We start from the raw sequence: 27,440 nt of genomic DNA, 5'->3' as shown, positions 1-27,440 counted from the left end.
CACTATTAAAGTTGATATGTGCCATGTGTGTCAAAACCATTTGATTAACATGTTTGATCCATAGATTTATTTTACCAACCTGGAAGAGGCGTGTGAAAATGTCAAACTCAAACACAGAAATGTAGTCATTGCAGGTGAGGTCGATGGTGGATTTGAGGGCCATGGCCTCTAGGCCTGAGCTGATGGGATGCACTTCATGAAGGCACTGTCGGAACACTTTCCATGGCACTATTGTCCTGCAAGAGAGCAACAAGTCGAATCATAAAAGCAAAGATGCAGCACCTTGCAAGACAAAAAGGGATTTTATCAAACAAAACATATTTGTACATTTGACAAATGCAAAGGAAGAGTTTCTGTACAAAATAAATGCACGACAAGAACTGTGCAAATTCACAGCTGATGTGAAGATGAGATAAGGTTGAACTTTGGTTTTAATCAGACAGCTCTAATGGCTCTCTTAGAAGATAACACAATGAAGAGAACAGAAAAACATTTTCTTCAGGGTTGAATATTAAGTATCATGAAGTGATAGTGAAGTCTGATGGTACAAACGGAGAAGTGACGTGTCTCACCCACAACTGATTTGCCATGGGAAATGAAAGTATCTGTTGGTGATGTCATTTCTATCGAATGTTAAATTGCCAACGATGTGGTGCCTTAGTGGCCAAACACAAGAAATTAATCTCACACTATTTCTTGACATAGATAAAAGCTTTTATTACAGCAACAATATGAAATCAAAATGCCCCCTTACTTGGCAACACCACTTGCTCATTAAATTAGAAAAAGACACCAGCGGAGAGATTAGTTTATTCTGTAGTCTTCCTGGAAAAAGCCACATCAGTGAGGAACTAGATCAGACCTGGGCATTTTACGGCCCGCGGCGGAGTGTGAGGACAATCGTAAATTATAACATATATGAAAAAGCTTTTTTTTTTTTAAACAGCACCCTTTTCAAAATAAAAGCAACACCATTGTATTGCGTGCATGGTGTAAATAACTTTCTAACTGTGTTGCTATTATTTTGAAAAGGGTGCTGTTTTTCTTTATTTGCGTATGCTCGTCGCACGCGTGAACAGCTACATAATGCTGACCGGCTAGCCCTCAAAATGTCCGCTCAGGCTAAAATAAGAAAGATTGATACAGAATGCCGCATTTTCAAGAAGACATGGACTGCTAAGTATTTATTTACAGAAGTCAAAGGTAAAGCCGTGTGCTTAGTTTGTGATGCGCAGGTCGCTGTGTTCAAGGATTACAATTTGAGTCGCCGTTCAAGAACTTGTCTGATGAAGAGCGGGAAAAGGAGTCAGGTTCTTTGCTAGCTAAACTGCAAAACCAACAAGGACTTTTTACAAAACATTGCACATCCAGAGATGCAGCTCTCTAGACAAGTTATGTCTTATCCCACAAAATCGCTAGAAAAAGTAAACCGTTTTCTGACGGAGAGTTTATCAAGGAGTGTTTGATGGATTCTGCAGAATTCATATGCCCGGAGAAAAAGGAGGCCTTTGAGAGTGTGCCCCTCTCCCAACGCACTGTAACGAGGAGGATTGAAAAATCTGGAGCTTCAGCTGCAGAACAGAGCGGTAAACTTTCCCTTGGTTTGGATGAGCGCTGCGATGTACGTGAGTGACACTGCCCAGCTACTCATCTTCCTACGTGGGATAACTAAGGACTTCCAAATCACGGAGGAGCTGGCAGCCATGCAGTCAATGAAAGGGACAACAACAGGGAGTGATTTGTTCACGGAGGTAAATGCATGTGTGGACAAGTTGGGACTGAAATGGGACAAGCTGGCAGGCGTGACAACGGATGGTTGTTCAAATCTGACGGGGAAAATGTTGGACTTTTGAAGAGAATGCAGTTTGAAGAGACAGAAATGAACCCTGAACAGAAATGGGTATTTTTGCATTGTGTTATACATCAGGAAGTGTTGTGTAAGTCAATTCTAAAAATTAACCATGTTGTTGATGTTGTAACTAAAATAGTTAACTTCATCAGGGCAAGAGCATTACAATCAAAGATAGTTTGTTGCACTTTTGGAGGAAAATGAGACTGAATATCGTGACATAGGCTACCACACAGCTGTCAGGTGGCTCAGCCTCAATATGGGAGCTGAGATTCGAGACTTCTGTGTGAAGAAAGGAAAAGACGTCCCACAGCTTTCAGATGAAGACTGGATGGCAGACCTTGGTTTTGCTGTAGATGTGACTGCACTAATGAATGAACTAAATGTCAAACTGTAATGCAAGGGCCTTTTTGGGCATGTACATGTACAGCTCATTGAAGGCCTTCATGAGAAAGTTGCAGCTTCTCTCAAGCCAAATGGAGGACAACATTCTCACCTACTTGCCAACACTGAAGGAAGCCACACCATTAGCTGATCACCTCCACAGGTACTCATCCATGTTAGAAGCACTGCATGGTGAGTTTTGGAGGCGATTTCAAGACTTTAAAACAGTTGAGAATGAAATGCACATGATTTTTCCTCCATTTACATGCAATGTGGATGATGCACCCAGTGATGTTCAGCTTGAACTCATTGACCTGCAGTCTGACACACTTCTGTCAGAGCACTTTAGGTCAGTCTCACTGCCTGAGTTTTACTCTTCCCTGAAAGAGGAGAACTTTCCACACATGAGGAGACATGCTCAGAAGATTCTGGTCCTCTTTGGATCTACCTACATATGTGAACAGACATTCTCAGTGATGAAGTTCAACAAATTCAGATACAGATCCTCTATCACTGATGATCACCTGTCAGCTGTCCTGCGCATTTCCACCTCAGACATTCAACCAGATTTCAGTGCACTTGTTCAAGCTCAAGACAGACTGGATCTTTCTCACTGAAGAAGTAAAATGAACTGAAATACATCAAAAGCACTTATTGCTTTTTGTATAAAGTTGATTCATTGCTTATCTTTACATACTGTAAAACACCTTTTCAGTATTGGTTTGTGAAGATTAACATGTTAAAAATAAAATACTAATGTAATGACTGTTTATTATTTTCCTATTTGACCCACTCCACAATTTCATATATTTATTGGAAGAGAATATCTTTATTCTTTTGATTACCAGTAGCAGCTAATCAAAACATATAATGTACTGCTTTTTACAATGGGAGAAAATTAATATTGAGCAGAATTAAGTTCAATTTATTGTTGATTCGGCCCTCCAACACAGCTCGGGTTTCTCATGTGGCCCCTTGTAAAAATGAATTCCCCACCCCTGAACTAGATGGTCAGAGGTCTGTATAATATTTTACCCAGCAACTGTTAAAGCAAAACCCCTACACAGCATATTATCAATGTTGTTGTCTTGCGGTTTATGATTTTATCATCAGAGGATGTACCACATCAAGCTGGAGATAACACAAAGGGAGAAAAAAACACTTTTGCACCAAATATTCATCGAAAGATTCATTGCGTTAAGATTGAAATTTGTGAAAGCAATGTATGCATTATTGAATGTATCAATTATCTATGTCCCTTTTGTTCCATACGTCTGTTAACTGCCACAAATGTGGCTCTGCAGCAAATACAGAAATGTGTTTGCACTAAAGGTGGAACCCTGAAACTTCACAAAATGAGGAGTTCATTGAGGAGAAGCTCTAGAGAAATGGCTTGCTGTTGGCCAGCCTGTTTGAATGCAAGGCTTTTAAATCATACCTCTCAGCCATGAGCACTCGAGTGTGGAGCCATGTCTTAGCTGAAGGCCCTCCTTCTATACTTAGGATGTTCTTCCCAATTGTAAATACAAACCTTAGCTGAACACATAAACACTTCTCCTAAAAAAGGGAGCAATGTGTGCCACATGCTCCAAATAATGAGGGGGCAGCATGTCACCTCTACTGCTGGGACCATACAATCTTAATTAACAGCAGGGCAAGAATATGCAACATTGCACCAGACTGGTTAAAATCTGAGAGCCTAAAAAGAGTCAAAATAACACTGCTATCTTATAATAATGCATATGCATGTGGAGTTGGCTGGTAGTTTACATTAGCAGATGCGGACTGCACCGGTTGAGAAGTGTAAATATGAAACTGCCGGACCTAAGACTGTAGCTAAAACACTGGATTAGTCATGGAAAATGAGAACCGTGCAAATTTTCCTTTTTTATCAAGAAGCAAAAACATTGAAGCATAACATGTTTGAGTTAATTTGTCCACATCACAGGACTATTGTGATATATCCTGCAGCCCTAACTGGAATTCCGCTGGTGAAAACACCAGCACCGGGAGTCATGAATGCTTTATCAGAAACATTATTGTGTAGCTGTTTGTGTTAAACAAAAATACCCCTGTTTGTGTATTATCATGTTTGTAATGTATTATCATAACATTTGAGTCGCACCCTATGAAAAACCAAGAGGTTCATTTAACAAAACTACCACTACAACGCACCACTGCGTCCTCAAAGACTATCCGGATAAAAACATAATTGTGCAGAGGACAGAACATTCTTACATACAATAAACCTGCTTCGCTCTGTGACATAAACATAATTGTAATGCATGGGAAGCACAAAGTTGGGATTGAAATTGTTAACAATGTGGCGGCTGTGGCTCAGGAGGTAGAGTGGTTGTCCACCAGTTGAAAGGTCGCTGGTTCAATCACCAGCCCCTGCAGTCTGCATGTCGAAGTGTCCTTGGGCAAGAATGCCGACATGTGTCGTAAAGTGCTTTGAGTGATTGGAAAGATTGGAAAGATGCTATATAAAAGCAGCCCATTTACCATTTATTTTGTCTTCCCCACCGAAATAGGACTGCTCTGCAGGGAGGGAGTATGCAGCGGCTACGGGAGAAGCAGCTTCAGTTAGCGGCTGTGGCTGCTTGGATTTGGCTTGCGAGAACCCCAGCACCGGTGTCACAGCGGGCTGGGGGAGCACAATGGCAGCAACAGTAACGGCAAAAGCTGCTAACGGAAAATCCGTTCGTCGCGCGCTCTACTCTCGGCGAGGTGAGGGTGCGAGTCATTTTCTTGTTTCTGCCACTTTGGCTTTAATCAAAGTGCCCAGGGATCATGGATGTAATTTTGACCCTGAGTCTGCCAGAGTAAGCAGCTGTACTTATTCTTTCTCTGTACTGAGGCAGACTGCAGCTACAGTGACTCACTATCACCTCTAGAGGAACAAGTGGTATTACAGACTGGACGGAGCGCAGCTAGCTGTTAGCATGCTAACTTCAGTAGATATCTCTGCAAAACAATAGGCCTACATGTACTTCCTTTAGCTGAAAAGACAGAACAGGGACCCCCTACAATATATGTATAAAATTGAGTTGCATATTTAATGTAGCCGCTAACTAGTTAGCCACACAGTGATTTAGGTTACGTAGCTCACGTGATTGCATAGGGCTCATGGGTACAATGAGACTATCATCAATGATGTGTGAATTAAATGGGTTGGTGTTTTTTTTTTACAAATGGACCAAATTATCTTTGCTATGTTTGATGGAAAGGTGTATTTTCAGACATTGTAATTTTTACAAAAAAACTAAACGTTCAAAACATTATCAAATAATATTTTGCCCGCCCTTCTGCAGTAACTCTGAGCACTTCTGTTGAAGACCTATGACTTAGGGAATTCAGAAAATGAATATGGGACCCTTCCTTCATTAAGACCTCTCTCTTCTACACTGCAAAATGATTATTTAAGGGTTAGTTATGGGCTAAAGGCTGTTTGATAGTGCCATTATTACTCGAAGAACAACTCAAACCTTTAAATGACTCTTATTAAAGAATATTTTGTGTTTTTTTACAGCACCTTTTATTCAATTTATCACTAAAATAACTGAAACAGCACTGATAGTCGAGGCTGCTAACTCGCAGCAGTTAGTCGGCATACTGTCTCAATCCCAGTCCCAATAGGAAGAAGGCTCAAAGCCCCTGATACAGACTTTGTAAGTTTATCTTATTTGCCCAAATAAGACATGAAGACAATAAGTGTCATGTTTGTTCACTTGCAAGGCACACAGCAAGTGATGTATCCAAACTTAGTGAGATCTGCCTGCCAGTCCTTCCAATCGCAACAACAAGTCGACAAGATGAGTTGAATCTTACTTTTCTCCAAAGAAATTCCTCCAGAAATCAGCTGCATCAGATTTGGTGATCCTGAAAGTGCCCCCCTGGAACTGTCCTCCAGGAAAGATGGCTTTGATTTCAGCCAGCATGTGGCTGAAGATCAGAGACAGCTTGGTCAGGTTCCTCCTGCGAAAAAGAGACAGAAGAGAGACGGAAGGGTTATTACAAAAATGGTTGACCTTCACAATTCTGGACATATATGCACATTTTGTTTAATGCAGATTTACTAATATTGGTACATCTTCAAACACGAACTTAGCCCAATATACACAGCTTTAAAGTACCGAGATGATTGACAAAAGCAAATCTAGAAAAACTGTATAAATCTCACAAAATGTCTCAAAACACTGTGTGTTATATCACTCAAAATGTGTTGATGTGACTCAGGTCACACTTGAAACCAAAGCAAAGTTCTGTCATTTTCCATCCTGCAAAGTTGCTCGAATCAACTTGCTGCTTGTTTCAAACCATCTTTGACTGGAATTACACCTTCGTAACTGTCTAGCACATGTCAAAATGTTTGATAAAGTAGATGTCATGTTAAGGAAAGTCACGTTCAATTAATTTCTACCGTCCACAATAACAATCCAGTCTGTATGGGAGTGCACATTCTCTCTGAAAGTCAGAAAACACAAAGTCAACCCTTAAACAGCCCTCTGTAATTGGATCCTGAGCTGGGCAGACCCCCAGCACCTCCCCCTCCTCAACCCTGACTTTTACAACTGGAGCCCCTCAGGGCTTTTGATCTACAGGAAGTGATATTGCAATGTAATTTTTCTCAATATTGTGCAGCCTTAATTTGTACATTAGCAGGATTGTAGAAGAAAATGGAAATTAAAGTAGTGCCTGTTTTTTTTCATGTGAAAGTACAATAAAAAGATGTTGCCGCTAAAAAACAATGAATAATCGTGATCTCAATAGTTATCTAAATAATTGTGATAAGCATTTTAGCCATAATCATGCAGCCCTACGATAGACTGCATAAAAGATGGACTTAGTCTCCCATAGGTTTCTGAAGAGACATTGTGAAGTCGGTGGCTTTAATTTCCTGGTAATGACAAGTATATTGTACATTAATGTGTTTTAACACCTTCACATGCACATTTTGCCAGTAATGACGGCTGTTTTATAATCTCAACGCCTGTGTCTTTGTGTTGCAGGTGTTTGATTTTTTTTTATTCTACACTATCAATATATGCCAATTTATACATGCAGGTGGTTATGTTCTAGTCCTTGTGGTTTTAGAACACTGAGTCTTAATGCTCATTTACTCAAATTAAGGTTAATTATCAGTGAGTTCTGAGCTTCAGGTGGACCCGAATGTTTCCTGTGTCTCACATGAAAAGTTCAGTTGAAAGAAATTAAAAGCAATCACGAGTCATGTAAACAAGTGAAACAGTCTAAAAATAATTAACACACAACTGCGAGAGCTAATTTCAAACTGTATTTTTTGCTCACTAATTGAGTATGCATTAATTGACCCTTTGCTAAGCCCGCCCCCACTGCCACTTCCTGCTACCATGGAGCCCACACTGTTACTAAGTGCACTCCCTGAAAAAGTATTTTTTTATGTTTTGAGAAAAAAGCGATTTCACAGAAAAGCAGATAGAAGGGTCTACAATATGTGTTAGAATGATATATCCAGGATGTCAAACTGATTCATCAGTAAAAACAGGTTAAAAGATGAAGATAAAGCCTACAGATCACAGCGTACTTTAAAAGGGTAGCTCTTTATTCAATGTTACAATCATCAGCATGTGTTCATTCAGTATACCTTCAGATGCTAGCGTAGCATAGAAGTGCTAATGCTAGGTAATGATGTGCTAAAGTCTTTTAGTCTTTTGCCTGTCTTTTAGACCCGATTCCAATTAAACTGTTTAAAGAAGTTTTACCCTTAATTAACACCTCGTTATTAAATATGATCAACCTGTCTCTATTATCTGGGTACGTACCAGAATCCTTTAAAGTAGCTGTAATAAAACCACTTCTTAAAAAGCCTAGTCTTGATCCAGAGGTTTTAGCCAACTATAGGCCGATATCTAACAGTTGATTTTTTACATAATAATAGTTTATTTGATGTTTTTCAATCTGGATTTAGAGTTCATCATAGCACAGAGACGGCACTGGTGAAAGTTACCAATGACCTTCTATTGGCATCAGACAAAGGACCTGTCTCTGTTCTTGTCTTGTTAGACCTCAGTGCTGCTTTCGACACTGTTGATCATGACATTCTTCTACAGAGACTGGAACATTGTGTTGGCATAAAAGGAACCGCACTAAGCTGGTTCAAGTCCTATTGAGCGATCTCAATTTGTACTTGTTAACGATATATCCTCCATGACAGCCAAAGTCAGTCTTTGCGTTTCGCAGTGTTCTGTACTTGGACCGATTCTATTTACCTTATATATGCTTCCTTTGGGCAATATTATAAGGAACCACTCTATAAACTTTCATTGTTATGCGGATGATACCCAATTATATCTATCAATTAAACCAGACGAAACCAATCAATTGGCTAAACTTCAAGCATGCCTTAAGGACATAAAAAGTTATTATACTTGGCCCTAAACGCCTCCGAAACGCATTTTGTAATGACATAGAAGATCTGGATGGCATTAATTTAGCGCCTTGAGATTGCTTTTAGCTTTGAAAGGCGCTTTACAAATAAAATGTATTATTATTATTATTTGGCCTCCAGCACCACCGTAAGGAATCTTGGCGTTATCTTTGATCAGGATCTGTCTTTTAACAAAATAAAACAAATCTCAAGGACTGCCTTCTTTCATCTACGTAACATTGCAAAAATAAGACACACCCTGTCTCAAAATGATGCAGAAAAACTAGTCCATGCATTTGTTACTTCAAGGCTGGATTACTGCAACTCATTGTTATCAGGTTGTCCCAAAAAGTCGCTTAAGACTCTTCAGTTGATCCAAAATGCAGCGGCACGTGTATTGACAAGAACTAGGAAACGGGATCATATTACTCCTGTATTAGCTGCACTGCACTGGCTCCTGTACACACGACATCTATTGCACGTCTGTCCATCCTGGAAGAGGGATCCCTGAGGTTTCTTCCATTTTTCCCCCTTTAATTATGGGGTTTCTTTTAGGAAGATTTTCCTTGTGCGATGCGAGGGTCTAAGGACAGAGGGTGTCGTATCCTGTACAGTCTGTAAAGCACACTGAGACAAATGTATAATTTGTGATATTGGGCTATATAGATAAATTTGATTTGATTTGATAAAGTACTCTGATATTGTTAGCGCCACAGGTTTTTACTTAGAATTGTAACGTTTATAAAAGTATATCTCATTCCAACCTCTCTGGGTTACTGATGTCTGTGGAATTTTTGATAGGGCTTTTTCTTTCAAATAATATCTGACATTTAACAATATTTGTTTGGCTTTGTGCTGTCGTTAGGTAGCTTCTCGCCACAGATGAAACATTCTGGCCAAGACCTTTCCTGTTCTTCAATAATACCAAAGTTAAGGAAACTCTCCCACACTACACCGCTCCTCCGAATCTGCTTCAAGACTCTGGTGCTGGTCTACCGTGCTGTGAATGGATCAGCCCCTTCCTACATCAAGGCCATGGTCAAACCATACAATCGGCTCGCTACTCCCACACTGCGAGTGGGACCCAGATTCCCCTCAAATAAAACCGCCTGTTTGTTATCCTGGCTCCAAAATGGTGGAACGAGCTCCCCATTGAGATCAGGTCAGCAGGAAGTCTTCACACCTTCCATCGCAGACTGAAAACCCACCTGTTTCGACTGCACCTTGGCCAATAAAATAATTTTAAAATTATATTTTCTCAGTTACTTAAATTGGCTTATTTGAAGCTAATGGTTGAATTTGTATTCTATTGTTTCTGTATGTTGCGCATTGGTTTGGCCTATTTAAAGCTAATGTACTTGCAAGATTCTTGCTGTTCTGAGTTGTATCATCATGATTGTTTGCACGTTTGATATTGATACTGAGTCATCAGCATTTTCATGTTTCTCAGAGATTTTGTTTCATTCAAATAGTAATGTTCTTAATGATGGAAAAATTAAGATGAGCTGCAAACTAGCTGACCTGACTTAAGTGACTGAGAGCGCTGATCACAGAGGTTGAGAGGTCACAGAGGTGTGGCCTGCTAAATAGCCTACTATTTTTGAGTGAGGACAAAAAAAACATATCTTTTCAAAAAGTTTTGTATAAAATATTCAATAAGTGTGTTATTATGTTTTAAGTTATACATGTGTAAATCAAATTTTCTTCTTGGCAGAACCCCTCTGATCTTTGGCGCCTCCCTAAGGGGGGCCCAGACCCCAGGTTAGGAACCACTGCCCGATCATGTCATTTTATAGTTTAATAAAGTCCCCTGTAGAAATATTGAAAATAAGACATGCATTTCTGGTTCAGTCACTCGAACAAACCTAACACAGCCTCAAGGCATCAGCGTTTCTTGAGGCTTGAGGGCTATGGCTCTCAGTTTTTCTCAACAGGCAGTCACAACTACTGTATCACTAATGCTTTCCTCTACACGTGAAAACACTGATATTACCTGCTATTGAATATTCATTAAATATTTGTTGGAACAAGAAGCAGAAATGCTGAAAGCAACAACCACTGGGACAAAAAAGTGAGGCCAATGCGGAAGCGCTTTTAACCTGTATTCTTTCAAATGGCCAGCAGGTGGCGACTCCACCGGTTGCAAAAAGAAGTCTGATTGTATAGAAGTCTATGAGAAGTAAACATTTTTCTAATGAGTTTATGGTTTTTATCTCTAGTTTCAAGTCTTCTTCAATACAGCAAGAAGTAAAATGTATTATATATTATATTTATAGATATGCTATAGGGCAGGGGCCACTAACAGGCGGACCGCGGTCCAAGTCCGGACCCAGACGCCGACCTATACGGACCCGGAGCTATAATCAATAAATTATTAAGAGGTTTTAAATTTTGACGGGGCACTTCTATTTTAACCCCCCCCCGTCGCAGGGACCTCATCCAGAGGACATCTTCTCTAACTGGACCTCTTTACATTATAGTTGAATACCCCTGCTATAGGGCGTGGCAACCTTGTGATTGACAGGTTGCTACCATGGCGTTGTACAGTTTGGTTGTTGTCCGAGTTTTCGTCTTAAAGCTTTAACAGTGTGTTTTCAGTTCATTTAAGTTAGATCAACATCATGGACTCCTAATTTTGTTTTATTTCTCAGCGTTCAGTTGTACTTAGCTCCACCCTATCGTGTCACTTCTGGTTCCAAAAAACTAAACACCAAACTCGAGGCTTCCAAACCGCAGTCAACAAACTAAACCAATGGGAAACGTCACGGGGTCTATGTCCACTTTGTATATACAGTCAAAAGGTAAAGACACAAGATTACTATGATTACAGGAGGATGAAGTAATTACAACAACATGTTTAAATATTTGAGAAAATTGTATCCTTTCTATTCTGGCATCATGCAGTGCAACCAACAGCAGTAAAAAGACTTAATGAGCAATAAAGGAAATTAGAACGCTATTATTCTCCGGTTAAACCTGTTCTAAATTCTACACCTAGATGCTCGTTACAAAGTTAAAAAGGCATGATTTATTTATAGCTGCAATGAGTTCTTCTACAGATAACAGACCACGATCAATCTCAATACTGTTTGGGTCAAACCATTTATGACATAGTACATGCTGTTTTTATTTTCTGTCCTTGACCACACACGCACAGCTTTTGCTTGTGGTGTACACAACATAGCTGATAGTGATATGACTCAATCCATGACAGTGACTGACTACAGGAAGCATAAGCTACTTAGAAAATGCATTAACTCCAATTCCTTTAGCAGCAAACAGTAGATGCATTCTCTTCATACTAGATTGATCAATATCTCAAATAATCCAGAGAGTTTCCATGATTTGTACTTGCAGAGTATTGACTGGAATAAAGTGTCACAACCCAGGCTATAGGGCAGGACAAACAAACGTTAAGGACACGAAATGGCAAAATATATAAGTGATTTATTCGTAACAAAGGACATAACTTGGGCCATCAGCACTGTATCACCATCCCCAAGTACAAACATCCAAGTGACTCCAGTGAAAAAAACAAAAACACAACATATACACACACACAACTCATAATTCAACACGCCCCTTGGCCTGTCACTTTACCCTCCATATCCTCAGCAACCCCGGTACCTGAGAAGCAGATTAAGAGAACACAAAATAGTATGTTTGATGTTTGATGTTCGAGTTTTGGTTTCAGATTTAAACGAACCAGACCTCCAAGACCGCGTGGGATCAAATGATGCAGCGTCAGACTTACTCCCTCTCCAGCCAACGTCATCACGCACCGTGTGCTCTCGAAAAGAACCCTTATGGAGCAGCACATATTCATCTGACACAGCAGCATCAGCAGCAGTGGCATCCTTCTTCTCAGTAATGTAGTTGGCCACTCGGCCAGGAAGCAAGTTTTTAAACTGCTCCAAAATCACCAACTCACATAAATCATTAAAATTAACGTTTTAACTAACGTTTAAAGTGAGTTGTCAGACCTCTCGCAAATTCCACATACGTCTGACCACTTCGTCTCTCCCAAGACCTGAAACGCTGGCGATAAGCCTCTGGCACAAGCTCATATGCCTTAAGCACGGCAGTTTGTATTTTTACATAGCTAGAGCTATCCTCTAAACTCAACGCCGAATATGCTTCTTGTGCTTTTCCTGTAAGGACGCACTGGAGCATTAGAGCACAGTCCGCATCAGGCAAGTCCCTAGCCTTAGCAGCTCGCTCAAACAATGCAAAAAACACCTCTGGGTCCCTCTCATTAAAGTGCGGCAACAAACGCAAATTATTGACATCAGAAGGACGCACACCAACTTTATGCATCTCGCTCTGATCCTCAGTGGACCACTTGCCACCTTTTACATCAAAACAACCGACGAATGTCCAGATCTAACTTTGCATGTTCCGTTTGCCGGTGAATCCTCGCTACCTCAATTTGCTTATTCATTTCCAACTCTTGCATATATCTTTCATGCTCCCTTTGCAATGCAAGAAGCTCCTTTTGTTGTTCAAAAGTCAACCCCTGCGTCTGGGCAGACATAGTTGTGGAAACTGGAACAGGCTCTTCCTGATCCTCCGTCAAAACTCCCATCTCAATCAGTTTTAATTTCAAAGCCACTTTAATATCTTCTTTAAGTCGTTTGTCCCCCACAACCACTGAATAATGCTCAGAAGGTTTAAGCAACTGCTCCTTTGTAAATTTCTGTAACGCCTCCTCCGATGGACTAGCAATAAAGGATTCAAGATCCAACATGTTTATTTTCCAAATCTTTACACTCAACCAGCAAAACACAACACAACTTCTACGACAAAACAGGACCAGCCACACAGTGAAGTTTCCCTGTGTTTCCCTCAACTGGTTTGGATATTTCCCACTATCTCAAATTAGCCCCACTAAGTAAACTTCCTCCTAGTCTTCATGCAGCTACTTGCGGTGGGTATTTACGCACTAACGACCGCTGGCTCAGGGTGGCGACTAGCAAGCTAGCAACCCTCCCAAAACCACGGACATGCTCCCAAGCAAACCTTCAACCACTTTCGCCACAACACTACAACAATCCCCCCGACAAACCCAAAGGGAATGCCGCTACAGCCTACCAGGGAAAAATCCGCCCCAGTTTATCAAAACTACGCACTGGGAAACATACACCTGTTAATCCGCTACGAGCATAAACAATAGCTGGCACTAAGACCACAACTCTCCACAGTCCAAACAATAATAACTTACAGCAGTCACACAATCAAAATCATACTGACAATCCCAACAGATCATCCAATTTATCCTGTTCAACCAAACCAAGAGTGTCCTCTTCCTAAACGCTACCAAACAACAAATGTTTACCGCTACCGGCAACAGCAAAACAAAAAAAATCAGCCAGGTCACATACAACACAGTGACTGACACAAGACAGGTTAAGCAGGGGCCGTTACAAAAGTAAAGAGGGGAACAGCATGTTAAAGTGGGATAAGTGTGTGTGTGTGTGTGTGTGTGTGTGTGATTGTGTGTGTGTGTACTGACAAAGGCAAGCCCGTCTCAGTAATTTCATGCTCGTGCTTTCATGCTCCCCAGTCACCATTAGGCTTCTAATCAACCAAAGAAAACTTTCCATTGGGATGCAGAGGTAAATGTTGCAGATACTTACACAATGGTTGTGATTTGAACTCAATTTCCAGCCTTGTTGTGGTGGAGGGCTCAGATCCAAATCATCCCCAAACAAACATTTTGAGCTGTATGATGTCTTTGCAGGCATTTTTGGTATACAGTATTACTCTTTGCTTATGCATCATGAGACTGTACTGCCCAATGACAAGGAGACAGATGTATATTTGTAGCATATCACTGGGCATAAAGTGCAGGGCAGAGTGTATGTTCAAGTCGTCTGCGATAACATTCTAATAGATATCCTCAGTTGCTCTCCCTGAGGTTCCTTCCATTCCAAAATCTTCTGCTTGTCTTCTTCACTGATCTTGCCAGCAAGCTTTTCATCCACCACAGTTGACTTCATGTTGAGAGCATACGACTCCAGGCCGTTCTTAGAAGATACCTTGTCACGTTGGACGTCGTCTTCAGAATGTATAATTTGTGATATTGGGCTATATAAATAAATTTGATTTGATTTGATATACTTGTGTGTCCTTGCGATGCCCATTGTCATTAGACTGATTGTGTAATCTGCTTCGTTTGACAAGCGCCCCAGGAAAGCCATTCATTTCATTCGGACTAATGTATTCAGAATGTGTGGAGTAGGCTGGCTAGAAACTGTTGGCTGAACACAGTTGTTACAGACATCTTTCGATTGCTCTGTTATGTGCATATATATTCAACCCATTGACAGCTCTAAATACAACCATAACAAATGGTTTCCACTAAAACGGTCACTGAAAATGTCATAAATAGAATCTTACAGTCAAACATGTGCAAAAACACAAACTTGTCGACACTGGCATACATGGTGTCGTTCCGTTGTTGTGGTGACACCTGCACTCGTGCAGCTCAACCGCCCACTTTCTCTATTCCTACTGGTTTCCTGTCACCTGTACAATATCACATCATCTGTCACAAACTGTGGCTCCTGTAGCCCACTGTGCCAGTGTACATTACCCTATAAAACATTTGGACCAAAATGAGAGGAGTCTCAAAATGATGATCTGACAATTAATAGTGATATACATGTATCACACAACAATACTAGTTGCATTACCGTTAAATAGAATTTATCCCATTTTGACTTTTGTTAAATGTTTATACCTGAATAAAATCTACAATAGGGCTAGGAGGGTCCACTCTTGATTTCCTATGTGTGTGTTTGTGTTTGTACGTGTTCGTGCAGCTGACAGCGAGATACTGTGAGTGGCCATGAGGGACTATAATGCCTTCACAAAAGGGACTATCAGACAAATAAGATGTCTATCAGATCTCCAACATGCTGCCGCCACAAGTGTGGGATGGAGGCTGGTGGAGTATAAACAGCTGCGATGAGGGTAAAGAGGAGAATACAGAGTGTGGAGGAGAGTTGGTGGGAGGGAAGGTGGGGTGAAAACACATTGTGGGTCAAAGCAGAAAGATGGAAGAAAAATGAGAAGCCAAGGGCACTCAGTGGAGTCACTGATTTAATTGTTCATTGGAATTGTTATTAGCATAAATTATTCAGGCAAATCATTGGTTCTTAAAGTGAACTGAAGTAGAACATCACATGACATGGCTAGGCTACAGCTGAGTTAAATATTTAAGGGCTGTCCACGCCTCGCTGTAAAAGTCTGCCGATTACATAATTGATGACGGTTCACGCAATGTTTCTGATTGAAACAAGAGGTTTGTTGTGGGGACAATGTTACGGGGGGCAGAACAAAAATGGTCTAAATACAATTTGAAAAATTATTTTCAATGATCTTTTAAATGAATGTAGTACTGACACAAAAAGGCAGAAATTGTTCTTGAAACTTTGGTTCCCATCCAGACTTCCTGTGTTTGGAAGTTTTTTTAGACGCTTGTCTTCTGTCTCGGTTTCCTCTTCCCTCTCCTCTCCTATACTATTTCCTCTCCTTGCCTCCTACATAAAATAAAATCAAATGTATTTATATATCCCAATATCACAAATTACAAATTTGTCTCAGTGGACATTACAGACTGTACAGCATATGACACCCTCTGTCCTTAGACCCTCACACCGCACAAGGAAAAAAAACCTAAAAGAAACCCCATAATTAAAGGGGGAAAAAATGTTAGAAACCTCAGGGAGAGCAACTCAGGAGGGATCCCTCTCCCAGGACGCACAGACTGTAATAGATGACGTGTGTTGAGAATAAACAACGCAGTAAAAATACCACATCCATGTGACAGAAATGATGGTGTGATCGTATTTAAAAATAGAATCCAGGATGATGTTTTTTTAATTAGACCTATTTTTTTTTCTGAAAGGTTAAAAATACGGGATAATTACGGGAAAAACGGGAGGGTTGACAGGTATGCGCTAGTCACGGACGAGGCAGTGGCTCAGTTGGAGATGATTGAACTTTCTGAGGAAGACCGACTGAAACCTGTTCTGAGGGAAGGGACCCTTGAGTTCTGCAAAACTGTGCCAATGGAAAAAATACCCCAATGTCAAACGGGCTGTGCTCAAGCTACTATCAATGTTTGGGTCAACATGTTTGGGTCTGTGAGTCGGTGTTATCTACCCTGAAACACGTGCAATCAAAGTATCGATCGCTTCTGACACGTGAAAGAATTGCTTTGAGTGACCACAACGGAATACAAGCCAGATTTGAGGAGGATTGTTGAAGGCAAGGAATGTCAGAAGGCCCACTAATTTAAAGAAGCAACATGCATAGGAAGATAAAACACTTTTTCAAAAATAAATTACTGAGAGTTTGTGTGTGAGAGTGCACACAATGTTCATTGTTGATAATAACTGGCCTCTGAATACTGGTAGGAGGTTTAATTCAATTTCTGTCAATATTATGGTGTGACATTTACAATAAATCTGTCTGAGCAGATCTATGTGTCTGTCTGTGTGAGGGTGTGTGTGTCTTCAGGAGGGAGGGTCTTTGAGTGTGTGTGTGTGTGTGTGTGTGTGTGTGTGTGTGTGTGTGTGTGTGTGTGTGTGTGTGTGCGTGTGTGTGTGTGTGTAAAGTTTTAGATTTTAATTTTGTCTGTGTGAGAGAGAGAGAGGAGGAAGAGAGTGAGGGAGCACAGAGAAAGGCTGAGAACAAAAGAGAGAAGGGGGGGGGGGGGCGGTGTGCATCTGTGACTTTGTGTATGATGTGGCTCTTTGCAGTAACATAGTAACATTTTTGGCTCTTAACCTCTGACTGGTTGGCCACCCCTGAACTAGGCTATCACATCCCCTCAAGAGGTACAAATACTAGCCGTGTTGAGCAGCGGTACAACAAAAAGAAAGGCTTAAGGCACAGCTACTTTGAGGCAACAAAGATGTCTATAAAGACTGACTGTAGGACTGCTTTAACTGCAGAGAGTTACATCAAAGTTACATGCCACAATTCGACTGGCATTTGAAATCAGCGGTCCTAATAACCAAGCTATGCCAGTCAGACACACAGCAGACAACCTAGCTGAAAAGTTGAACAAGGCTGCGCAGGCGTGGGGGCTAGGATGTCGAGTGACAGCCTGTGTCCATGACAACAAAAAATATTGTGGCACAAAACAATCCCATTCGTGCCAACTGGCATTCTGTTCCATGCTACTCGCAAACTTTACATTTAGCCATTACTGCAGCTGGTGAGTCACTTCAATCACTGTGCCATTGCTACCAAAGCACTGCAGAGCAACAACTGAAACTACCAGCTCACCGGTAATACAGTCCTGAAAAACAAGATGAAACTAGGTCTGCAACATGTTTGAAAGACTTGTTGGAGAAGTGCTGGGCAGTTACCGCTGCACTCTCTGACTGCACAGTCAACAAACTGCAAGATGCCAAAGTTTTGGAACTTAAAGATGAATATTGGCAGCTTATTGAGAAAGTAGTGCCATTCATAGGTGCACTCAAGTGTGCCACAACCATCATGTCTGCGTTCAATCTCTTAAACATGCAAATCACCTTCAGTCTTATTCATTCTGAGGAAAGAGGGTGACAGCAACCGGTTCGTGGAGTTCAAGTCCAAAGTCTTACATTGTGTGGTGTACACATGATATAGAGTAACATAATGTTTGTTGAGCGTGTGTTCTCTATGCATTTGAAAGTATCATTTTGAATTGGCCAAAGGATGTTTGGACTTTGTTGCTCCAGTGTAAATAAATTGGAAAAGCACAGAAATTGTGTGCCACCCTCACATTTGAACAGAGCTTGATTATGATGTGGCGAAGGGCATATGAGTTAGTGCCTGAAGCCTATAAAAGTAAGTTTAGAAGTGGTGGAAAGGGTGCAACAGATGTATGTTGAGTTTGCATGTGTCAAAGTCATGCTTTTTGAAAAATGGTGGCAAGCCAGTAAAGTTAGGGTATTTGCGCAGCTCGGGGAGCTTCTACATTTTGGAAGAGTGAACAAAAGGTTATGTGTCTTGCTGACACGGCTGTCCTTGCAGATGTGTTAACCTTATTCACAAGATTGTTTTTTCACTGCAGCGCGAGATCCAGTGCAAGTTGCCGTGCGATGCTGTCTATTGCAGGGATTGAGGTCATTCTCGGGAATGTTTTGACCCATACTAGTCCAGAGGTAACGGAAAGGCCTGCCCGTCTTTACGGCTTGCATCGTGACGTTTGCCCAGGTTCGTAAACATGGTGATTTAGTGGGCCTTTCTTATTATTTTTTAAACACTTCTGATGATGTGACCAACCCCTCTTCTGAACTTATTAGTGTGCCTGTTTCTGTTGATGTTGTGACAGATGAGAGGGATTTCAGCTTGGATAAGGATAAGTAGATAAGGATCAACTCATCAAAGCTCAGCAACCTGATAGTACTTTAACTACCTGTTTGTCTGCTGCTCAGGGACAGGAACGTGTTACACAGCCTGCAATTTACCTGTTTGATGAGGGTGTGTTGCTAGATAAATGGTCTCCGGTGGCTGAGATGGAGTGTAAGCAGGTTGTTGTGCCAAAAAGACTTACGTCCGCAGGTGTTACGTTTAGCCAACAACCACGGATGGTATGGCGATTTGGGAGTTAAAAAAAACATACAATCGGGTGTTCCATTCTTTTTTTTTGGCGAGTTAAAATCGTCTTTTTTGTCTACATTTTGTCGATCTTGTCATGTTTGCCAAATAACTAAGAAACAGAACCAGTTTATTCCTCTGGCTCCTTTACATCTGATCGTGGTAACAGGTGAACAGGCTGTGTCATTCCCTCGCCAAAGCCAGCTTACCATGATGTGCAGAGCCACACCCTTTCCTGGGGCAGTCTCTAAGGGCGAAAGCACTTGATTACATTTTTTTCTACTTTTGAGTTACTAAAACGCTGAAGCCAAGACACTAGTCGCTTTTGTAATGATTACTGCAAAGTGAACGCGGTTACTAAGCCAGACTAGTTTCCCTTCCCACATATGGATGACGATCGGGTAGGGAAGCAAAGTTTGTCACCAAGTTACTTATTAAAAGGATATTGTCAGGTGGCTCTCTAAGATCTAAGGTCTCAGCTTTTGTCACTCTGACCATCTCTTTCAGTATACAGTCATGAGACACTTTGCATGAGATATATAGTCATTTGGAGGGTGCTTCCTGATACTGGCTAAGTGTGAGTTTGGTAAGGCTCTGGTCACTTGATAAAGCTTATAGTCAGGGCTGGCTCAGGCTTGTCTTAGACCAGCCCTTAGTTATGCTGCTATAGGCTTGGACTGCCGGGGGGACACCTCTCTCCTCCTTCTCTTCCTCTCTCCTCCTCTCCCTCTCCCCTCCTCTCCATGCATTTATGTAAATGTATGTTACTAACTCAGCACCAGGAGTTTCTGTGTCTCTCATGTGGCAGGTTGCCACTGTTATAGTTTATGTCTGGATCATGAATCGTGGCTGTGCCTGCTGCCCTGGTCCTGCCTGACGTCTGTCAGTCTCTCCCTGGGGTTTCTTCCATTATAATTGTAGAAAAAATTGAAATCGAAAATTTAAGATTCAAGTGACGGAGTAATCTAGAAATACTTTTTCTTCATTCATTCTTAAAGCCAAAAATGCTGTGTTAATGTTTTGAGAATCAAAAGTTACAACATAGTGAGCAGGTTCCTCCAACATGTCTCTGCACCATGAGGGGTTATTCACAATCAGACAGGGGCGGGCAAATAGATGGATTGAGGAGGGAGGGAGGTCCGATTGTCTTTTATCTGCAACACTCTGCTTCCTGGCAAAATAAGTACTTTTCTAATCCAGCTAATTTAGAGACAATCACTTTAGGAAACTGCTAAAGCCATGCTTGTCATGCTGGCTATAAACTCTGTTGTACAAACCACTTCAGATCTGTGGCTGCATCAGCAGGGCATGAAGGAGTTTACAGTCTGGCCACATGCGCATGTGGCGCATAATTGCATTATGGGCAGCAGTAGCTCAGCCCACAGCTTGGCTTGGGAAGCGGAGGATCGCTGCTTCAAGTCCCCAAACGGACCAAGTACGGAGTTTGGACTGCTAGAGCATTTACCTCGTGAGCACTGCCGAGGTGCCCTTGAGCAAGACACCAGACCCCGACACTGCTCCCCAAGCGCTGTATAGTAGCTGCCTAATACTAGGATGGGTTAAATGCAGAGTCTAGATATCACTGTGTGAGGATTCAAAATCCTCCATTTTTTAAAGACACTGTTTGTTACAGCAACATTTGATTCACTCTATGTGCAGCTAGCAGGCTGACTATCAAATGAGCACTTAGTGGTGGGGCTGCAATTCTGTAATTATTCTACTTAAACCTAATTGATTTACTGTGAAAGTCATGGGATCCTCCTGGGAAAATGAAAAGTCGACCCAACCTTCAGTAAAGTAAGGGAGATTAATAAAGCAGAGGTAGATATCTCATTTAAAGTGCAACTTTATGTTCATCAGCACAGCCTCAGCATAAGACATCTCATGCATTTAATTGTGTTTGTCAATGTCATTTTAGGCTGTGGTTGCAGGTCTCTCTCCTGAGAAGAGTTTTCATCTTAGAAACGATTAATCTGGCTGAATAAAGAATTATTTCAGCTGTTTTGACCATTAACTGTCTGCCACCATGCATTGTTGACCATAATGTACTTCATCCCAAGTAAGTAAGGGACTCTTCTTCAACACTGATCCCTCTTTACTAATGCAGAGAGTAGGAGTCAGTTAATTCTTTCATGAAAAGGATCTTGAAAACAATGGACAAGGAAACTAATTTACCTAGTTAAATAAAACAGCCTGCAGACTTACATGAGGGGCTCTTGAACATTTCGATTGAAAAGAACCTACAAAATCAAATCATTTTTCAAGCTTAGGTGGCGAATATAACTTCAGGATCAAAGACAATTACTTTAACAGAATGTTCCTCTGCAATCTGTAACTTTTAACAAGAACAATTGTTTGCAATTGTCTTTCATCCTTCATCTTCCTAATTAATATTCCTATCACATGCATGTCTTGCTCAGCATTTAAAAAAGAAAGATCCAGCGAGACAGGGATCAGCTGGTCAGATGTGTAGACTACGACAATGAAGGCTGGGTGGGGTGCATGAACATCAGATGGCCTAAAACAGAGTGAAGCCCTGAAGAAAGGTCTGGAGATGATCACAGCAGTAAATCAAGCGTATGAAACAGACTTGTGGTAGACAGGCTGCCACAAAGACACAGCAGCCCTCATATGGGGACCCATGTCCCTGGAGACAGATGTCATACCAGATATGAGAACACTTTGCTATTTCCTCAACAACATTTTTTTTCCTTTCATGAATCTTTCTCAAAGGATATTGTGTGTTGTGTAAAACATGATTTATACATTGAGATGAAGCACTACTGATGTTTACCATAACAAAGAACTAATAGTTAAATCCAGCACAATATGAAATAAATCCTATTTGTTATATTGATGTGTACCTCTATATGATTTGTATGGTTGCTCACACAACCAATTTGAAATTAATAATCTAGTGTCACTGTACCTTTCAACAAAGACAGGTTACTGAATGGGCCTACCGGGCACAGAAGGGGCCTCAGGGGTCAAGAGGGGATCCATACATGTTAACAAGGAGTTGAGACTGTATTGAGTAAAGGCCTGAATCACATCCAACCATGTATACTTAAATAGGTCAATTCTGTATGTGATAACAGGCTGTTTGTATGTAAAATTGATTTGATAGAGACGCATAAAGACAGCGGAGTTCAAAAATAAGACCTCAGTTGAAGGACGGTCTTCCTGTCCACTAGTACATCCCACTGCATTCGAAATGAGCCACACACAGCCTTGAATAGCTGTGGAGGAGCTAAAGAAGCTGCTTAAAACTTCCCACTCAGTCTCCTTTAGCCAACAATGCTTATGGCTTCCAGCAATGATTATGGCTTCTAGCAACAAAGTAACAGCTCACACTACTGTAATAAATATAAATGCAATAAAGTCAATAACACCTGTCAATATAAAATAAAATCCTGGAACATAAACAGTTGTTTTTGCCAGTAATGCAATAATATGTTTATGTAATTGAACACTGGATAATGTACTATGTTTGTAACTTTTAAAGCAAAAGAAAGTGTCAAAAATCAAAGTCAATATTCAGTAATGTTTTAAGTAATGAAATGACAAAATTAAAAAGAGGCCACATCAGCATCTCCTATCTGGTCTGATAAAACAGAAGAAATAAACAGGGTAACAAGGCTGGAGGTTTCCTTTCTCAACTAATTTTAATTTTAATTTTAATTTTAACTTTAACTGCTTCTCTCACTGCTTATCAAAAGTAATTCAGTCCATTCATTAGGGCAGCTGACACATTCTGCATGATTCTTAAAATATGATGCAAGTATTAAGGTGCTGGGGGTGATGTTAAAGGTTCAATGTGTAAGATATGACAGAATATAAACTTAAAACATTAAAACAATGAACTAACATTATCAACAGAGTGAAGACGTCTATGTGTTGCAGAGATATCTACTGAAGTTAGCAGTCTAACTGACAGACTCTGGCGGACTCAGGGCTTGTCTACATTACATCCATGATCTCTGATGATCCATAATCCAAAGTGACAGAAACGATAAAACGACTCGCAGCATCGTCTCTTCTTCACCGCTGCCAAGAGGCTGCTCCACCGGGAGGAGAGTGTGAGAGACGGAAGACATCAGCAGACAGCACTGATTCAGCCGACTCTCCGCCAGAAATTTCTGTTGCTGCCGTTACACTAGTGAGACCGTGAGTTACTGGTGAAATACTGCCCTGTTTCTGTGGAGCAGCTGGCTCACATCTGTAAAAGCAGAGGGTTCGACATGCTTGCCTACTTGTAGAAATGCCTGTTTAAAATGTAAGAGGCAGAGAGTAGTGTTGTGTTTCTTGGAGAGATGAGTTGTAGTTTGAAATAGAAATGACCTTATATGTCGTAGATCCTCTTCCCCTTGACAAACTAAAATGATGCATGTACCTACCAAAAACTGCTACATTACAATGTCAAGTGATTCAACTTTGACATTCAGTTTAGAAAAACTGAAATATTCTCAACATTTCTGATCTCATCTTTTACAGTAAGTACAGCAGCAATGTGTAGTGTTTACTGTAAACACCGTGAATACACGGATAGATCAAAACATCTGCTGGGTGACTATTTGAGAGCTCAACCTGAGAGGAAATATAACAGGATGTAAAGCACATGGGGATTTTCCCTCTGCTCTGCACATGGCAGGCAGAGAGGTCCTGAGAATCACGGAGACTTTCACACCTCGATTATCTTGAGCTCTTCTCCTCTTGCACAACATGTTTAATAAATGAAAGGATTAAGGAACAAAATTCACTTTCTTGGTTGTTTCTACTTTTTAGACACATCATCACATAAAGAGGCATCATGTTATTCAAAACATACACTGGTGGTGTTTGTACTGAGGCAGTCAACTTTCTTTAATATTTTTGAGCCATTGTTCTTGCAGAGTACTTTACTATCATCCAAAACAACTTTACTGCTTAGTAGTTCCCATTCATCATGTCTCAATCTACTTATATAGGCTGCTCCAGTCAATACTAAGTGTTCTTAATGCATTAGATTATTTCTAAAGAGGAAATGATGCAAGCTCAAATAAACATTTGTTGTGAAAATCCCAAATAAATGGTGGGAAAAGACATTTTAGAGTTGGGTTGACTTAACATTGGCAAACTTCCTGTCAGCAAATTGCCTATCCCAGTACTACATTAATGTGCCATTTGTATAATTCATCATACGATAAAGCAGACAGTTAAAGTAAGTGCTACAGTATAGGCTTCTTTACACAGATAACCAAAATTGAATGCAACATTTATTTTCTGCTGAATATGCTGCTGCTTTCTATTCTCCCTCCAACTCTCCTCTATTTTACTTCTCCATCTTCACCTCCCACTCACTCTTTAATATGAGTCAGTCAGGCTCATGTCTAACACGTCACCATCACACTGGGCAGATTCAAGCAAAGATGACATGCCAGACCACAAACCAAAATCTGTGTTTTATGTCGCAGCTTGCAAATTAGACCGTGGAGAGTGCAGAGCTGCTTGGTGTCCTTCCTGTAACTCTGGTGAAATAGGCAAACCTCTACTGCATGCTTAACTCACAGAATACGGCACACAGCCTTGGAACTATGGGCCTGAATAGAGTGCACCCTCAGAACAAGCACCTTTAATGCTTAACTGTAATATTTTAAGCTACTTTCAGATTGTCCATTTAACTCCCTTTTACCCATTGATTTACCCTTTTACTCATTGGAAGGTATCACAGGATTATCACCTCTCCACTACGCTATGCTGCTAACAACCGGCATAAATTAAAATGAAGAACTTGTGTGTCAGCTAAGTAAAGGTAGTGTTTATTCTTTGAAAATAGTTTTCCAGTGAGAGGTCAAGGCAGGTCAAGTCAGTGACCCTCTGTACTCTGTGGCCATCACCCCAACATTATCATCTCAGAAGCCTCCATAAACTAAAAAAGTAAAGAAACAAAACAAAATCAAGATAAAAAATGTTCTCTTATCAAATGTGTTCTTACCTGTCCTGTGACTGCTCCTCATACATCCTCTCCTTTCCTTCTTTGAAGAGCCGGATGGCCCGTTTGGATTTCCTCATAAGGCTATCGATGTAGACTTTAAAGTACTCATTCTCACTGAGTTGTGTGAGTCTTTGGTTCTCTTCATATTTGCCCATTGTGAGCCGCAGGTGCTGGTAGGCATCAGGCAAGATATCCAGGATGTATGGTGGACTGTTTTTCAGCTGGAGTCTGGGATTTTGGCAGAGCCGGACCTGTAACAAAGAAATCTATTACCGATTGCTTGCTTGAGGCTCCAACATATAATTGTGTTTACCACATGAGAAAAAGTGAGCACAACAACCCAGCGGCATCACATGTAAAACTGATTTAGTCCGATAAGCCGATTTTTGATGTGACCTCTTGAAAAGGAAACTCTTAACTCTACTCAAAGGCGAACTCTAAAATGTGCCTGAGGTCAACAATGTAGAGAGTAGGCTTATGCCCATGGTTTCTTTATCTTTATTGCAAGACACACATCTCCACCTTAATATTAACATTAGTCAGCCAACTCACTAACACTGTTACCAGTACCTTTACTTAGTATCTGGTTGAATTAGGTTAAACAAAAATCAGTGTGTTGCTGTCCTAGAACACATCATCAATGAGTTATAGATATAAGATATGTACCATCCTTGTTTTAGAGGACAGGACTTGAATTAATTGAAGACACAATCAGAAAACGATCAGAGAGCACAAATGCACTCATTAGCTCCACCTCTCCATGTGCTTTTACAACAAAGTACCGACTCACATCTGGCAGACAAGCCTGACACTCCAAACTTACAACTTTATCCATGAGTTTCCAGGTTTTCTCCACAGTGCGCCGGTCGGCAGCCGCTTGTTTCGGGGGCCCCACTGCATCATGGATAGCATCGATGATGCCTAAAATCCGACCCTTACTTCGGTTCGGTCCTCTTCCTCCAGGGTTTCGGCCACTGAGAGCAGTTGCCATGTCCTGCACATTGAGCCAAAGAAGGAATTATTACAGACAACAACATTTTACAAATAATCAGTTAGAGTTGTCCTATTGATTGGTTCCTATCCATTCATAGTTGTTTTTTTGGCTGATTGTTGTCGTCAATTTTTTCTCAGAGAGAATTCCTCAACTTTTACATGAAACAAAAATGAGCTGCATCTTTTTGGTTTGGTAACAAAAGTACACTCCAAGGAACTGTTACCATCAGTACTGTTCAACAGATACCTGGAAGGTCTCCTTGTGTTGATCTGGTGCCCAACAGGCCTGTTTGTGAAAGAGGGTCCTCAGTTAAATGCTAATTACTTTTGTGTCGTTACATTTTTATAGAGGTTTTCATGAAGAGGGAATGTGTGACTATTCAGAAGTTGCATCTCCTTCACCTACAGTGCAGCGGCGACAAAATCCTGTACAAAATCATAACTTGTTTCAAATGCTTATAAAACTGGGTGGGCTCCATTGTTTTGTGCATGTGTGTGGTTGGTCCTTGAATTGACATTTTACCCCCTTTTTAAATGCATGCTACTGTCTTCCCTCAGGAGTGTTACTGTCTACTGATAATCATGTAATCCTCACACAGAAATGTAACTGCAAGTGTAACCAGATTACTCGTAAAAAAAACAGCTGATTATAGTGTGTATGGTATATGTGTTTTGTTTTGAGGTTAGATGAAGGATTAGTTTACACTGGTTATCACTGTGATACTACTCCTATATGAACTTGATGTGCTAGTATTGTTTGTGATGATCTGGTGTTAATAATTACAGTTTTGCTGTTATTAAGGTAGTACATATATATAAATATACACTATAACCATCTATATTGTTTTTCGTGGGTTGGATTTTTAAGCGACTGAGCTAATGTTACCAGAGCAACTCACACCAGCCCAGAAGAAGAGATCCCGTTACAGTAACTTTGGCTATTTAAACAGGAACTCACATGAATCGATGATTAGCGTTGAAAAGCATAACTTACCAAACCACCAGGGAATGTTTGCTGGGATCGATGCAAAACTCGGTCCACATGCAGCGAACACAAATAAAGGAGTGTCCAAACGTCCAGAGGTAAAGAGTGGCAGGAAAAGTATCCAGCAGGTTTAATCCTGTTTATCACGAACAATCCTCCATGTTTTTTAGACGTCTTAAAAGCAGTTCCCAGTTGTTGTCGGAGGAGTTGGATAAACGCAAACCTGGGAGTTCTGTAGTAGGCTCCA

General features: G+C 40.8%; 1 protein-coding gene across 3 annotated transcripts in view; it reads right to left on the bottom strand.

The window, feature by feature from the left end:
- Nucleotides 1-27,440, bottom strand: part of cblb (Cbl proto-oncogene B, E3 ubiquitin protein ligase) — a 62,561-nt gene extending 35,121 nt beyond the window's left edge. For all 3 annotated transcript variants that reach the window (XR_003833394.1, XM_029447526.1, XM_029447527.1), the window contains exons 1-5: nt 27,203-27,440; nt 26,039-26,209; nt 25,216-25,466; nt 6,065-6,211; nt 80-236 (exon numbers count right to left, since the gene is read on the bottom strand). Coding sequence is in view for 2 of the 3 variants with exons in the window: in XM_029447526.1 (XP_029303386.1) it covers nt 80-236; nt 6,065-6,211; nt 25,216-25,466; nt 26,039-26,206 (723 nt within the window). In the remaining variant the exon portion in view is untranslated. The remainder of the gene's footprint in view (nt 1-79; nt 237-6,064; nt 6,212-25,215; nt 25,467-26,038; nt 26,210-27,202) is intronic.

The sequence above is a fragment of the Cottoperca gobio genome, chromosome 14, assembly GCF_900634415.1.
Source record: "Cottoperca gobio chromosome 14, fCotGob3.1, whole genome shotgun sequence".
In the NCBI taxonomy this organism is placed as follows: Eukaryota; Metazoa; Chordata; class Actinopteri; order Perciformes; family Bovichtidae; genus Cottoperca; species Cottoperca gobio.
This window is presented reverse-complemented; position numbering and strand designations above follow the sequence as displayed.